Here is a 17,495-nt window from a genome sequence, read left to right on the forward strand (position 1 = left end):
GTTTTTATGTAGAAGGGTCTTACACCTTGGTCTCGTGAGTGTTATAATGAAGAACCTTTAACGTTGTAGGGAGGTGACCACGCTCAGCTATGATACCCCAAATGATTCTTGATGCAATTCCTCCTACTGAGAGTGAATTGTGTGGAGTTAGGTGTCTATTGTGTGGTGGCCTTATGTTTTATCCATGTGTTCTTAGACTACTTCGACTTTAAGTGCCTTGTTTGATTTTGAGATTCATACCACATGTATATAGAATTAAGAACATGAGTCTACATGAGTCCTTAAGAAGTGAAAATGTGTGATTTGACATTGATGCTTGAGGTAGGTGAGTTTGAGCCTAAGGATGGGGAAGCTTAGCCTTCAATTTTTCTTTTGATGGGATTTTCTTAGATTAGTGTAACATTATATTTAGTGAATAGTTTATGTTTTCTTTATATTTTACCTTGAAAACTTAAAGTTTTTATACCATTGTTAAATTTGATTTCTTTGGAGAATATGCAAAGGTCATGTTGTTCCTACTTGCAAACTAATCCTTATTTTATTTGTTTAATATAATTGGAGTTTTTATATAGTGAATTTAGACGTGTGAATCCTTTTACCTTTGATTGTAAAAGAATTTAATTTTAAAAAGTACATCATTTTCTTAGTAATATATTGTTAAATCCTTTTGAGGTAGAAAAGTTTACAGGATCGATTGAATTGAGACTTGGTGACTTAATCAATTTGAGTCTTTCATTGGATTGAATATGTCACTGACCTGTTTTGAACTGTGTGACCCAACTGATTTTTTGGTTGGACCATTAAATTGGTAAGAGGTAGGTCAAATCAATTTATCTATTTTCTTTTAGATTTCAAGTTCCTTGATGCACTCTTTAGAATGACTATTATTCTATTGTTTGTGCTTTCCAATGTTTTTCTGTCTATCAACCACTGATTCATGCCTTATAAAAATATCCAAAAAAAAAAGTAAAAGGGGAATCTTTTGGATAAGTTAGGATTCAATCTCCCATGCTTCCAAATAATAAGAGCCATAGAAACCAATGAAGCAATGCACTAGTGTTATATTTGTGACCTACAATATTTTATACTATATCTCTAATATAAATTATATATTTATTTATATATTAATTAATGTGATTGATTGTGTTTATGTTTTAAAACAATGTTCTCATGTATTTCTTTACACAACAAAAATATAGGTAATTTTAGACAACATGGAAACCCAATGAATGTAATTAATACTACTTTTGTGGCCACTAAACCAATATTGACTTAAATAATATTTATATAATATGCTTTAAATTTATAATTATATATTAATTTATGCGGTTTAACCAATCTATAATTTGATTATTTTGTTAGTATTATATTGACTACACTTTTTTGGGAGCTTCTTTTAAGGTATGATATAAAATCTTTATTAAAATTTATAAATATGAAATATATATGACATGAATATTTTTTAAAAAAATTAATAGAAATTGAGTCATGTAGTTCAATTAATAATCTACCAATTAAATCCTAACTTATTGACTCATTACCTTGAATGGTTCAGGTTTTAAAATTCAGAACAGCTCGTTCTTAATCCAGAAAGGGCCGTGCTTAAACCAGAATGGCCCGTTCTGAAACCAGAATGGCCCGTCACTACTAGAAAGTGATTGTTCAACATCGTCAATTCTACATCGGTTTAGGTAAAAATGATGTAAAAATTGAATGTGGTGGCATTTTTGTAAATAAGAGTATAATGTAAAGCATATTTACATCGGTTATGGCTGAGACCGATGTAAATATTGAGCGTTTTACATCGTTTTTAGTGGGACCAATGTCGTTTTGAATGCACGGTGGCAATTTTGTGAATAATTACAAATACATCTACATCAGTTCACCCAGTAACCGATGTAGTATTGAGACGCATATGTTGGCTCGCGTTGGAGCCCTTTCTCCACGAAGAACATTATGTTCATCTTGTTCAACAAAGAAATCTGTTCAATTTTGGTTAGACCTAGCATTGTGGGGAAGCCTCTACCGCGCACACCCGCCGCGACACCGAAACTCTAGTCGAGAACTTCGGCTCCAACGAGCCACCGCCGCACTTGAACAACGGACGGCGGGCCTAACGATCTTCCCCTCTCTTATCATCTGGAGGATGACACCGGCGGCCTTGCGCATGGCGACCTAGCCCACCATGCCCTTCGAGACGGCGCATGGGGAGAAGGAGGAGTCCAGCCCCAGGCTGCGGATGTGGGAGTGCGCACCCACGCGCTCGATTTAGGTCAGGTCGCGGCTCTTCGAGAGTCTCAGCTCCGCCATGGTTGCGACGACGATAAGAGGGGTTTTGTTTAGGGTTTTGAGGGTTTCGTTTGGTTTGGACTTTGGAGTGTGCTTGTTTTTTAGTATAAAAATGGAACCTTGGCTTAAACCGTCTCTTTTTTGTGTTTGCTCAATATGCCACTTAGATTCTCTCCAATGGATTTTTTTTAAGAAAGTTGCTTAAGTTTAACATAATGTTAAGACATAACTACTGTGGATGCTATTAGAAATAAGAGTTTAATTGTCCTGACATTTTATACTTTGAATCAATTAGAAAATTATTTATTATAAAACTCAATAAAAACTTATTATGTACATATCTCATATGTGATTGAATGATGTAGTTAAAGACTAAAATTACATTCTAATTAAATTCTAATAATAATGACAGGTTCCTTGGAGTGGATGAAGAAGCTTGGCATAGCCTAAAGGAATCTGTCGGTTCCTTTTCCCAAATCAGGGATCACCTTGGATATGTATGTCGTTCATCCCTTCATTTTCATTTTATATATTGTAGATAAAAATATAATGTTGAAAGGATGCTTGCTTCATTCCAATTATTGTAAATTCTAATAATAATGACAGGTTCCTTGGAGTGGATGAAGAAGCCTGGCATAGCCTAAAGGAATCTGCCGGTTCCTTTTCCCAAATCAGGGATCACCTTGGATATGTATGTCGTTCATCCCTTCATTTTCATTTTATATATTGTAGATAAAAATATAATGTTAAAAGGATGGTTGCTTCATTCCAGTTGTTGAAATCGCTGTCAGAGGAAAGTAATGCAACTTTTTCAGAAGCATTGAATAAAGAAGTTGCGTTGACCAAAGTTGTTGATGCCTCAGCCATGGGCATGAACAATGCTGCTACAAATTCTAAAGGGGGGTCCATGGGCAGAAAACTAAAGCCCAAGATGATTCATCTGAAGTTGTGGAGAGCTCAGCTTTGTTGCCTTTAGAGAAAGCACCTTCCATTGAGCTAGTAATTGTGACATTTGAACAACCTTTGGAGGAGGCGACCCTTATCAATTACTAGAGGAAAGTTAAAGTTCTTTACACACTTGTTGCAACTTGTGTAGTAGATCATGTCTTAATAATTACTTAAAGTATATATAAAAAAAAGTATGGTGATTTGATGTGTTTATTAATTATTAAATAATGAGTTAAAAGTATGGTGATTTGATGTGTTTATAGGTTAAATAAGAAAAACTTAAAAATAAACAAATTTTTTCAACAAAAAAATACAAATCTACATCCGTTCAACTATGAACAGATGTAGATGAGGATATAATTTTACATCAGTTCACCTAAAATCAATGTAGATTTATGTTTTAATCTACATCGGTTCTGAGAACCGATGTAGAAATCTATATATTTTTTACGTCGCTCTATTCTACATCAATTTCAGAACCGATGTAGATGGCTTCACGGAACCGATGTAGAAAACGTGTCTTGTAGTAGTGCGTTCTGAATCACTCGTTGTGTGTTACATTCGCATCTGGAACGGGGCATTTCAGTTACAAAATTAACACATAACGAGTGGGATCAGAACGACCCGTTCTGGTTTTATAACAGGCCGTTCCAGGTTCATTAAAGAAGGATTGCCATATATGCATCTACGTGGCATCCACGTCATCTACATTTGACACCGTTTGTAAAATTTGGACGGAAAGTCCCACATTGACATTTTTTAAATTATTGGGGACCAAATTGAAACAAAAAATTATAGAGGGACAAAATTAAAACTATTAATTATTATAAGGGACCAAATTATGTGTTTTTCCTATATATATATATAGGAGGGTTCAAACAACACCGGTGTAACTTTTACTAAGTGTTACACCACTCAATAACTTTAAATTAAATGTGAATTTCGTAAATTCAACCGTTAGATTGAAAGTTCTTTACTCTTAGATCATATATACAAAATTTTATATTAATCCAAGATGATTTGATACTTCATTCTTATAAAACAAAATTGACGTAATATATTTATTTCAAAATATACTAAAATATGAACACTTTGATTACCCTCAAGTTATTGTTCAATTTTAACAAAATTTGATATACACATATAAAGTGATATAAGTTTTCAATCTAACGGTTAGATTTACAAAATTCACATTTAATTTAAAGTTATTGAGCAGTGTAACACTTAGTAAAAGTTACACCGGTATCGTTTGAACCCTCCTCTACATATATATATATATATATATATATATATATATATATATATATATTCTATTATAATTAAAGTTATAATATAGCTTTGAAGATATAAATTATATTTTAGATTTATGACAAATAATTTATATTGTGATATAAAATTATTTTTAGTTATTGATATTTTTTTAAATATAATAAAATAAATATGAAAAAGGTATATTTAAAGAAATAACATATTAAAAAGGGATATTGAAATAAATATAAAAATTATATATTCAAAAAGATAACGGGTTAAAAATATTAAAGTAAATATAACTCTTTTGTAAAGGGATATTACTTGAATTTTGAAAGCAAAATATGTATTTTTTTTTCTCGTTATTCAGTCACTACTTGTTAGATAATTGATCATTCATTTGAGATGAAAAATTTAATATAGAACTTTGTTTTTCATCCTACCTTTTATTTTATTCTTTTTCTACTTTTCATTTTCTTTCTTTCTATTCTTCCCTTTCTTTTATTTTCCCTCCCTCGTATGCATGCCAAGAGTGTCCCTAATGAGCTTCAACTCATTTCGAGTCCTATTATTACATCTCTATAAACACATAATATAACGATAATTTTATTAATTAAGAGTCTAAGGACATTATTGACCTTTTAATTATAAGGACAAAGTTATCTCATGAGGTTTATAAATAATTTATTTCAAAAAATCATAGTTGGATATGTTACATTACGGATTTTAGTTTTTCTACCAATTAACCTTATTTTGATTAACTTCATAATATTAGAATCTTAGAAGAAAATGCTACATTTTAGCTTCTAATAATAAGAGTGATAATTAAAATTATTTTAATAAAATATAAAGGAAAAAATATTCAAAAGATTTAAAGAAGATTGTTGTGATGGACTCATTGCCAAAACAACACTTTTGACTTCCTTCTGCATAGGTAAGTTAGTAAGCATAATATTCTCTCCCAGAGTCGCACAAAAGGGAATCACTGTCTCCACTAATTCACTGGGAATGTAGAAATTACCCGAAGCATACAAGGAAGAGTAGTATTGAAGAACATGATTTCAAATATCCTCTGGAGCATCAATATTTGAATCTCCTACTCTAAGAGAATTCAAAGACCTACAAGAACAATGAAGCTTCACCGTACGATGGAGAAAGGTAATACTAAGATCTTCTTTCATAAATCAATTCAAACGAGATTTCTCCTTCCAAAAAGAATCCTCAAAGTTTAAAGCTTATTCATACTCCAATTGAGCCATAGTTTCCAAGTCAAAATTCCCCCATTAAAAAGTTGAACATCCTCTAATATTTGCCTAGCCTCCAACACACGAGAATGCACATTACCAAACACCTCATGGTTCCAAACTTTGAACACAACTTTCAAAAGCTTGATTTTCTATTGTAACACAAACATTAGGCAACACACCATCATTGATCGCTAGACCTCCTCAACCAAACGCGTACAATCTAGGTGCACAACCCACATTCCCATTAACTTAAAATAAGAGAAACCAGGTCTAGATGAATTGCATTCTAACAAGATTAGAATAAGGTGATGATCAAATTTGCAATGCGACAATGTACTACAAATAATAGGCCTAAAATACATACAATCAAAATTACAAATGGTGATATCCAAGTGCATGTCTACACACTAGGAACCTACCCGACCATTCATCCAAGTGTAGGTAACACCATTACTGCAAGTGGATTAGGTGGTGCTTATTAGACCATGTAGAAAACTCCCCACAAGACCTTGAGCTCAGTTGTATTCCACCTTATTTCTCATGCACACGTACCAAGGATGGCACAAAACCTCCAAGAAATAGCTAGGGACCCCAAAGCACACATATTCTACTATATAAGGTTGCACCATAAATCACCGCAAAGTAACAATTTCAACCATTAATAATCAAAGAAAAAACAACCAACTAACTAGAGCTCAATAAGACCAAAGGAGAAACATTATACGAACTGAGACACCAAAGGTTAGACTAAAGCAAGCTCTTTTGGTTGATAGAAAAAAGTTGCATACCCAATATCGACCAAAACAGAACAAGAGTTTTCCCCCAAGTTACCCAAGGTTCTGAGAGCACCACAATATCGAGCTTGTATGACTTACAAATATTAGTTAGAACACCACATGTACTCACGTTGGCAATCCCCCTAACATTCTAGAAGATGATCTTCACTAAGCTAGATTATTAGGGTTATCTCTCGAATGAATGGCCAGTTTGTAAATTAAATAACTTTTATTTTCAACTAACTAATAAATTATATCTTTACTTTTCTTTTAAATTCAATTCCTAATATACTTCTAATTTTATCCTAAAATTTCAATCAAACTTTTAATTATTATTATTATTATTTAAAAAAATTCAATTCTACCATTAATTTAGTTCTTAATATTTTAATTATGTCGTTGATCATTTCTTACCATTCTATGACTCTCCTTAATTAATTTTCCATATCCAATTATATATGTACCTAACCTATTTACAATATTCAATTTTATCCTTAGATTTTTCTAAACTTTCCAATTTTACCCCTGCTTATTTTCAAAAATTTCAATTATACCCCTATTTGTTTTCTAAAAATCCAATTAATTATACCTTGAACATGTTCTACTATTCTATTTATGTCCCAAAATCATTACTAAAATTACCATTATACTCTTAATCTTTTTAAAAGTTTCCATCTATGTCCCTGGGAAGTGAAATGGCCATTTTGCCTTGGACTTTTTGGAAAATTTTCTTTGTGTCCCTTTCTTCTACATTTGGCTAAAACTCTCCACTTCTGTAACCAACATTCAAATTTCAATTTTTCAACACCAAACACTCAAAACCATGCACAATTTTCATCCAACAACAAGAAACATGCCAAAATTTACTTCAAAAACACACAAAATTTACTTCTAACCTAAGGTTTCAAGCATTCAAACATGAAAATAATGATCAATATCTACTCTAGAACTATCCTAAACATAAAAACATGAATAAAATTAAACATCTAACTAATACCTACTTTCTTCTAAAAGTTCTAACTTTTCTTGTAATTTCTCTTTTTCCTCCAACTTTTTCTCTTCTTTCCTTTAAAAATTTGATGGTCCCCTCTCTCTCTCTCTTTCTTTCTTTCTCTCTCTCTCTCTCTCTCTCTCTATATATATATATATATATATATATATATATATATATATATATATATATATATATATATATATATATCAATCTATCTATCTCTTGGTCATGGAACTTAGGAAAGATGTTGGTGGATTAATGTTGTTTTGGTGTTAATATGTAAGTTTTATTAAAATTTTACCTTTTTATCATGCCCCACCAACTTATCTCGTCTCCAAGTTTTGATCACTTTGTGATGAAAAATTTGGCCAAATGGCCTTTAAAACAAGCCCCCCTCTCCCCCTTTATTTTTGTCTTATTAGACCAGCTATGTAAGATTTTGTAGCATTTTCTGAAAATTTCTAGAAATATTTGTATTATCTCGCAATCTAATTAGAATTAGGAGAAGTTAAATTTATCATTAAATTTCCAACTCTCAAAAAATAAAGAGTTAGACCCTTAATCATCTCCTAATTATTTTAGTTTAATTATTTAAAAATTGCTTACTTGAAATAATTTAATTGGTTGAAACTTGAATTTTTTTTTTACTTTTTCTTAGTTGGGCAATTTTATTAATTATTCTAAACATATTATAAATAAAATTAAATTCTATAACTTCTATTGCACATTTTTTTTCATAATTTTATAGCTTAATATTCTAGCAAAAAGTATTTCCTAAGTTAAATTTTTAGAAAATTCAGATAAATACTAGTCTAGAACTTTTCTATCTTAACTGTATTTATTTGTAATTAATTCTTAATAAACTATCATATAGGTTACATATTACTTAAATTTTCTTAAATATAGTTTTCACACATTTTACATCGTGTTCACAACGTTGTTTAGGAAATAGTTAAATTAGGCAATAAAATGTACGTAACTGAATTTAGAAAATTTTGTTGAATAATACTACATAAATTTCATTTACAATAAACTTGTGTAATATTTATTTAATACATATTTATTACAACAAAAATATATAATAATTTACAAAAAAAAATATACAAGTAATTAAAAAAATTAGAGTATTACATTATCACGATGTTTCACAAAAGTAGATGGAGAAGTCCCAAACATATATGTTTTTTAAGGATAAAGTTATGTGTTGACCATCCTTGGTTCAATGTAAATCATTGAAGCTAATCTTGTTGTGTTTTGGTATGATGGACTAATGATAGTACAAAATGTTCCTCAAGATTCAATCATAGTTCATGGAGGTTTGAACCTTTAAGGATGTTTAGGCATATATACTCCTTCCTCGATCCCTCGTACAAGGGTAATGCTCATGGTTACCATTGCATGTTCATGGGTTAAGAATGTGGTTGTAGTAGAGGTGGTGCGGATAGAGGTTTATTTTCTCTCTAGGAGGACAAGCCTTCAACTTCTTATTGTCCTTAATTTGTAGGTGATAGGTTGTATTTGCATGTTTTGATAGTTAGGTTAACTTTTAGGGGCTGAGTGATGTACCATTTTCCCTTTTTTTTTATGTATTATGGATTCATAATGATTTGTATTCTTTTTCATAGACTATTTCTTTTGGTGGCTAGTGTATAAGTATATATGGTATGTGAGTTGACTACAACTCTATTTCTTCTTTGTATGATGGGTTGTATGCATGTTTTCTCAGTATTTTAATGTTAGATCTATGTTTTGCATGATCCACTACATATACTTATTATTTATGTATCACAAAAAATTCTTTTAATTTTGATAAATAAAATTAATAGGAGTATTACATAAAAAAAAAATAAGTTCTAGTAAACCTTAGTAGCATAATGAAGTGTTATAATTGTGGTGGTGTTGGAAAGAGAGACTCAAACTATGGCGATGCTTTATAGATGACGATAATGATTCTCATCAATGGTGATAATAGTGATAATGGTGGTTTTCGTTAATGGGATTATTGTAGTCGTTATTGTTGGAGGTGACTGTTATTGTTAGGTAAAAAAGAAAATGCGAGATAAGAGAATGGAGAAGAGTTTCCCCAACTCATTTAGACAAAATTTACTAATGATTTATTGATTGCTAACATGTTGATAAAGAAAAAAAATACCCTTATTAAAACTAATTTAAAACAATGATAATTCAACAATCACTAATCGACAAATAATTATTGTTAAGAGAAAATACCTTTATTGATGACAAATTTGTTGATAAGGTAAAATAAAATTAAAAAAATAAAAAAATCACTCATTGACTACTTTACTATCCCTAAAGAAAGATACCCTTACCAATAAACATGTCACTAGAAAAAGTCATTGATAAATCTACAATTAAAATTGTTTGAAAAGACACTAACTTACCAATAACTAACCCATTAGCAATTTTGTACTTAATTTTCACACAAAAACATACAAACTTTACAAATAGCTATATCATTGAGCAAACACCTACTTGTTTGAATATCTAAAGTCCAAAGTTGTAATGCATGAACCATTCGTAAACAATCATATTTTGGATAGCTTCAATTTCGTCAAACATGAATCTGTCACAAATATATAATTTTCTTATTGTAAAAGTGTGTTAAAAGTAGTATTAAATAAATTTATCATATTTTTATTATTAAATAAATAAGGATGGATAATTAATTGAGAAATTCTAATGACATTCTTCTTAATATTCTCTTACTGATACTTTCTCACTATTAGTTAAAAATCACAAATTTTAGTAGGTCTTATAAAAATAACAATAGAAATTCATTAAATAAGATACAAAACCTACAAAATTTAGGATTTTTAATAAATTTCAACCAATCATAAAAGAAAAGGAGTGTCAAACAATTCTCTTACTTATTACATTTAAGTGAAATTATTCTCAAATTCCATTTCACATAAGATACAACTTAAATATAATTATACATAATTACTTTTGAAATTATCTTACAATCATCCCTCGATAATCTATTTTAATCTTATTAAGGTAAACATTTGTTACATAAATTATCAAAATAAACACCAATTTTGATTTAAAAAATAACAACAAGCATTTAAAAAAATATATATTTTATTCAATTCTCCCTCCCTCCTTTTCTCAATACTATACCTATTCTATTACATTAACGTAATGTTAATGCAATTAGGAGACTCTTATAATCCTTAAGGGTATAACTCAGTTAGTTGGACAGAATGTTTGACTTGTTAAAACCTTTGATACTGAATTCATCTCTTATTGATAAGAAAAAACAAAACGAGACTCCCGTAACAATTACTTACAAAACAATTTGCTTACACATTATATGTCAATTATAACGAACATAAGCGGAATTTATTTATATAGATTCCATCCAGCTAAAATTATAGAACAGTTCTTGTACCAAAACACAAAATAACCCATAGTGCTGTTCAAGGCAAAAGGAACACACAAAACAATCTATTGGTGACAAAGTTATTCTACACATACAAAACAATTGCCTCCTACATGATTTACTTGCATATAATACTATATGATTTATAATGAACTTTCAAATCATTTATCATGCTGTTCAACAAAAAATACAAGGAATACATGATATAGAGCAGTCCCACTTGTTCAAGAGAGAGGAACACAAAACATGCCCACTGGCTACTCTTTTTATTCTTCTACACAAATCCTCTCATGGTCATGACAACAACAAAAAAAGCACACTTTTTTTTTATGTTTCTTTAGTACCAAATAAAGAAGCACACACTTAACAGTGCTAGTCTTGGTACCATGCATGTTAATCGGTGCCTCCTTGTAGTGCCCTTAATAGAAGTCATCAAGTGACAAATTCTCCACAGAGCCAAAGGTTTCAACTGGTCCAATCCTTGAAAAATTTGTCATTGATCCACCCAAAAAATCAAGTGGGGAGTCATTTGAGAAGGTAGTTTCATATATGAATGACATCCCTGTATCGTTCACTGCAGGATAGGTTACATCGAAGCAACCAGGTTTGTTCACCTCATAATCATTAAGGAAGATATCATTGATGGTGTCACTAGTTTCTTCAATAAATTCATCCTGATCAGAAGCCTTTTTCGCCTGAATAACCTGAATACATCGAAAAATGTGCAATTTCAAAATGCTTAACAGAATTTAAGGTAAAGAATGAGCATAACGAAATTTTAGAATTGAAAGAGAAACTGTTCAGCAAAATGAGCATTAATTCTGGCATCACATACATAATTATTGTTTTGACTATCTTGGTAAACCATAATGGAATCTCCAAAGCGTAGGCCATGAGTGTTGACAAAGTCTCCTGAAAATATTCAGCACCATAATACTTCATAACCAAAACTTTAATTAACGCTTCCAAATATTTAGAACAGTAGTTTTAGTAAAATTAAGGAGATACCAGTATTTTCAAGTACATACATCCGGCTATTGTTGTTAGGCCAAAACCTGCATTATTCAAATACAAATACCAAATAACCTTTAAATTTGAATTGTTAGTAACAATTAACTAAAAACAACCTTAAATTGTATATTTCAAATAATATCAATTTCCCTCATGGTAAAATAATGTGACTATGAGCCTTTCTAGATATAGTTTATAAGAATTTTTTGAAAATTTTTCTATTGAAAATAGGAAATATTTTTTAGCAGGAAAGTTCTTAAAAAATTTCTACACTTGTATCCAAACATGCTTTATTTATTAATTTTTAAATTTTAGTATATTTTGTGAGCATCCAGATAAACCAAACCATATACATAGCAGACCTGTATTTGAAACTCCATACATGAAGACCATCTATATCATTCATGCTGATTACAATTCCTTCTTTTGAATCAAGGGCAGGAAGGAAAGCCTCTGCTGCTTTCTGCAAGTTACAATTTGTTTCCCAATTATTTAATTCATTATTATAGGCTCATAACGGAATAGAAATTTAATTACTTGAGACAACAATACTGTAAAGAATTATTGACATAGACTAAACCTTTGGTAATATCATCCTCCTAAGGGAGCTAACATCACTGTTCTTTAACTCCTTTTGGAAAAGGAATCTCAACCTTCTATGATCGATTTCCTAAAAGCAAAACAAAAGAAATTAGGCAATTTCTATCAATTTCATATAAAAATAACATGGAACTAAGACATTCACCTAAAAGGTGGAGCAAATTATAATAAATTATGACAAAACATGTAAATTTTGTGTAACTTATAAGGCATCAACGCCACCATGTCTAGCATAAGAACATAATTAAAGTCAATATACTATATATTAGTAGTAAAGAGGTAGATACCCAAGGCATTGTCTAGCATGCCTTATGACTATCTTGAAATACACAAATTCCCAAATCTGAAGCCGTCAATAACCACTAATCATCGTTTTTTTTTTCCTCTTTTTTTAATTACTAAATTTCTCTACACACCACTAAAGATTTCCAGAACAAAAAGTGGGAATTTTCGGCTTCCAAGGATGGACATTAATTAACATCTGAGCCTGAGGTAATACAATAAGAGAAAACATGTACAGTACTATATGTAGTACTACTACTATATTTAGCAATTAACAACCAAAATTTCACGCTTCTCATGTAACTCCTTCCCAAAGGTTTACGCCTATGCCAAAGTTTTGAAAAACAGAAACTTAGGTAAGCTAGTCCACATAATTTCTTTTAGATATATAATTATGGTAGTATATGAGAAGTATTAACCAAATACACTTCACATGGAAGAAATTTCTTTTACTATATATATCCATGAGGCTAATTCCGTACTTATATTGATCATGCTCCTTTTAGCAGCGGATAAAAGTCTTTTCCTTTTTGACGTGTTTTTGTGTATATGTTTTGGTTGCACAATCTGACACAAGGTAACAAGATTCGCAAGCTAGCTAGGAAATCAAAGTATGTCGGACTTGTGTTTAACGACTTCATTTAGTACGCAATTGAGTTACAAAAAAGAATATAATACTCCATGCCTTCACTTTCATTTTTAAAATTGTTTTCGACAGTGATTCTCTTCTAAATGTTGTTCTTCACATATTACTATCTTTTTGGGTAGGGAATTTAATATAAAAAAAATTATTGTTCATTTCTTGACCAGAGTGCCACTTTTACCCTCCATTCTCACTCAACCTTCCCCATGCTGCACCGCTAAAAGAGTTATTATATCCATATATGTAACGTCTTTTATAACTTACTTTCATCCTATTTTTTTATATTTAAAATGTACATAGTATCTATCAATTTCTCTATCTTCTTTTACTTTTCTCTATATCTCTCTCTTCATTCACCCATACAACCAAAAAATCAGGTGTACTTTTAACATCTCCAGTTCCAAAATTGGAGATCAAACAATTAAATTATGCCCTGTTCAAACAAGTATAGTACTAGCTACACAGTATCTCAAAAAGATTAAAGAACTTTGCATTTAGCATCGGAAAAGATTATCATCAAATCATATTTAAATAAGTACGAGAATCACGAGACAAATAAAACCAAGCACATAGAGAAAACTCGGAAATATAAAACTTAGATGCAGTTTTTTTTAAGTATATTATATTTATAATGTTGATATTCAATTAGAATAGAATAGGAATTTAATCTCGATAATCCGAGTAATATATAAAAGTTTATAACTAGAATTCTGATTAAAAAAAACTATCAAAAATCATTTCCAACTCCCGGCGTGTTTGGAAACTCATTGAACGTTTTGAAAGATATAACTATTAATTAGTTTCTAAAAATCACGTCCGAATACCAAAAAAAGCATCACATCTGAAACTTGAAACCAAACACTGCTTATCATAACGCTATAACTATTAGCTTCTAAAATTCCCGTCCAAAAATTACATCCAAATACAAAAAAAAAGTTCACATCTGAAACTTAGGAAGATACAACACATTTTTTTTTTCTTTCACACCTGCCTTCACATTCTTAGACTAATCCGATTCAGTTTGGATAGAGCTAAAATCTAGCAAAAAAAATTATTAGAAGACATTTGAGATGTGAAAGTTATTAGTCTTAAGTTCTAAAACTCAGATCCAAGGTATAAAAAATCACATCCGAAACGTGGAAGGAAACACGGTATTTATGGAAAAATGGCGTTAACAAATGGAATTGAGACAGATATAGGAAAAGAAAAGGGATAAAACGAAGAGATCCGAAAAATTAGAGTTAAAGACAGGAGGCAAAGATATAGCAAGAGAGAAATAAAAGTGGGGGGTGACTCACACGTGCGGGCAGGAGAGTGGCGGAGAGAGGCACGTGCGAGGAGGCGGAGGCGGAGGCGGAGGAAGAGGGAGGAGGAGGAGGAAGAAAGCGAGGGTGGTTGGGTTGGTGCATGAGCAAAGAGGGGTTAGAGGATCTTCGTTGCCTCGGCATCCTCTTCTTCCTGTGAACAGTTCCGAAAGCAGGAACTAGACCAAAGTGGTGGATCCGACCCGACCCATGAGAATGAGAAACGTTGTTGGTGTTGTCCCCTGGCACGGTGACATGTCCAAGGTCGGAGCCAACACCTGCCACGAAACCACAGGCCTCGGTTTTGTGAAGCACCTTCTCTCGCTGTCGCTCATCCATCATCATTAGCTTAGGGTTTTTATTTTTCTTTACACTCACACACAGTGCTTTTGGTTTTCTGTGACTGTACTACTTCCTTCTCAGTCTCAGTGTGTGTGCAGATATGAACGACGCTCGGCAATCACGAAATGGGTGTGGGGTTTGGTGTTAAACAGATCAATGGTGGACTCTCTTTCCCCAACCCAACACAAGTAGGAGTAGTGGAGTCTACCCTTTTCTTCTTTTCTTTTTTTTTTTTTCTTCTCTTTTCTTTATTTGGATTTTTTCTATTTTTAGCAAGGATTGGGTCTGGTTTTTATGACATTTGTGCATCCTGCATTCACGCCTCTCCCCATTCTCTCCCTTTGCTTCCTTTTACTTTTACTACAACACACACACACTCTCTCTCTCTGTGTGTAGATAGGGTTAATGAGTGTGGTGACCAAATGTGAGGAGCGGATTCATGGATGGTAATAATAATGAGGAGAATGTGGCTGCGTGTGAATAGGGGGTGAGTGCAAACCAGGGTTAAGGGAAATGGTTTGGTTTGTGCATAGGGGTTGGTGCTGGTGGTGGTGGTGGTTAGCGAGTGGCCAAGCAAAGAGTGACGGATGGATGGTGAAGACAGAGGAAACATGGGGGTCCAAAACGCCCTCCACCTGTTGCAAAAGTTCTGTAACTCACAACAGAAATCAATGGCGTTTTTGGCTTTGTATTGGACTCTCACTCTTTCTTTCATCTTAAAAAACACACTCTCTCTCTATCTTTGCTTAACTTCAGGAATAGGGGGTGTCAAAGTGCTTTGTATTTGTATTTGTATTTGCATTTGCATTTGCAACCCTTCAAAACTGGGGTGCATTGCATGCTACTGGTATTACTATCATGTATTCTTCCCCACCTGGTTATTGTTTTCAACTGTTGTGCGTTGTGTGGTAATTGCATGCTGCGCTCGTGTCTCGTGCACTGGGACAGCGCCACGTGGAGGGCACTGTCGCGTGGTGGTTTGATTTGCGTCTGATGGGAGGATATGGGCCACGTGATTGTTTTTTTATTTTTTGCGCCTGTGGGGCGCGCTGCAGAGTATAATTGCGGATTTTGCTGTTCCTTTACTTGTACAGTTGCTTCACTTCTGAGGTCATATGTGGATTCCAAAACTCGCTCACGACTCCACCTGGACTCCATGCACAGGTGCTTTGAGAAACCAATTAATGCTGTGCCAATATTAACTCTGATTAATTGTCTTATTATTAATATGCTTTTGCTGCATTTTCTACCAAATTCAATGCTTTACAGCACATCACACTCATCAAATCACCACACAAATTCAGATTCATTTAACTCTTGTATGCTTCAACAATTTCTCTACTTCTTAAGTGCAAAAATTACTATTTCATGAATTTATGGAGTGTAATAAAGTTATTTTGGATAAATATGAATATATAATAATATCCACAACTTCATAAACCAAATATTAGTAGCTAGGATTTTAATTTTCTTTAGAATATGAATATGGATGAGAATAATTAAGAATTTAAATAGAGATATATGATATGACTTGTTTAAAGTGTCATTTAATTTAATCTATTTAATTAAAAAAATAAATTTAAAATTTTAAAAAATCTAATTTAAAGAAAGATGAACTTATATATAAAAAAAAATTGTTAAATTTGATAGGTCAGTCTATTTATCTATATAATAAAAATTAATATAAATATTACATTATTAACAATATACTTTAAATAAATTTATAATACACAATCAAATTATCAATATTATTTCACATTCATTATTCTTAAAATTTCAAAAAAATCAATATTAAAAACTCTTTTTCGTCATAATTTGTGCGTGAGTACACGTAAGTGCATGAGTGGATAATTAATTACTAACATTTGTCGATAAAAAAATTGTACATGAGTATGCCTAAAGTGCCCCTTTTACATTAGTTTTTAATTTTTCTTTTAAAATATAAATTTTAATAATAATAAAGTAAATTATTTTTATTAACGTATAAAATACTTTTATAATTATCCGTTAATTTGAATTAATAAAATGAAATATCAAATAATTTTCAAATTTTTTTAAAAATTTGTATACTTGATTTATATATAAAAAAAAACTTCAATTTCAAAGATTGAATCATTAAAATTTGACGTAAAATATAAATTATTGAATAGAATAAGTCTACCTAAACTTATTCGTGGAACAAACAGATTCATCCTCATACATATATATATATATATATATATATATGAGTGCATGTAGAATGCATTGACTTTTAACCATGTGGTCATGAGTTTAATTCCCACAGACAGCATATCAACATATAAAATATTTTTATAATTATCCGTCAATTTGAATTAATAAAACGAAGTATCTAATGGTTTTCAAATTTTTTTAAAATTTGAAAACTTAATCTATGCATTAAGAATTTT

The 17,495-nt window shown here is 31.3% G+C and overlaps 1 protein-coding gene and 1 long non-coding RNA gene across 2 annotated transcripts; one reads left to right on the forward strand and one right to left on the reverse strand.

Moving 5' to 3' along the window:
- The first annotated feature begins 1,900 nt into the window (after nucleotides 1-1,900).
- LOC109802978 (uncharacterized) lies at nucleotides 1,901-3,448 on the forward strand. The gene is made up of 3 exons (XR_002240129.3): nucleotides 1,901-2,786; nucleotides 2,896-2,980; nucleotides 3,062-3,448. It is a non-coding gene; the product is annotated as an uncharacterized LOC109802978 (long non-coding RNA).
- Nucleotides 3,449-10,776: 7,328 nt separating this feature from the next.
- Nucleotides 10,777-17,033, reverse strand: LOC109802869 (B3 domain-containing transcription factor FUS3). Its single transcript, XM_020364277.3, has 6 exons — nucleotides 14,740-17,033; nucleotides 12,497-12,586; nucleotides 12,279-12,379; nucleotides 11,914-11,960; nucleotides 11,741-11,817; nucleotides 10,777-11,609 (listed from the first exon to the last, which is right to left on the reverse strand). Exons 1-6 carry the CDS (start codon nucleotides 15,088-15,090, stop codon nucleotides 11,325-11,327), a joined length of 951 nt encoding a protein of 316 aa, XP_020219866.1. The 5' UTR covers nucleotides 15,091-17,033; the 3' UTR covers nucleotides 10,777-11,324.
- Nucleotides 17,034-17,495: the final 462 nt, after the last annotated feature.

Source organism: Cajanus cajan, chromosome 4 (assembly GCF_000230855.2).
Source record: "Cajanus cajan strain Asha chromosome 4, NIPB_CcT2T_4, whole genome shotgun sequence".
Taxonomy (NCBI): domain Eukaryota; kingdom Viridiplantae; phylum Streptophyta; class Magnoliopsida; order Fabales; family Fabaceae; genus Cajanus; species Cajanus cajan.

Bases quoted from the DNA above. Each gene is read 5' to 3' on its own strand.
- LOC109802869 (XM_020364277.3), bottom strand. From the start codon at position 15,090: ATGATGATGGATGAGCGACAGCGAGAGAAGGTGCTTCACAAAACCGAG. The intron at 12,380-12,496 runs GTTTAGTCTATG...TGTAACTTGCAG, and splicing joins GGAGGATGATATTACCAAAG to AAAGCAGCAGAGGCTTTCCT. The intron at 11,961-12,278 runs GTCTGCTATGTA...TGAATAATGCAG, and splicing joins GTATGGAGTTTCAAATACAG to GTTTTGGCCTAACAACAATA.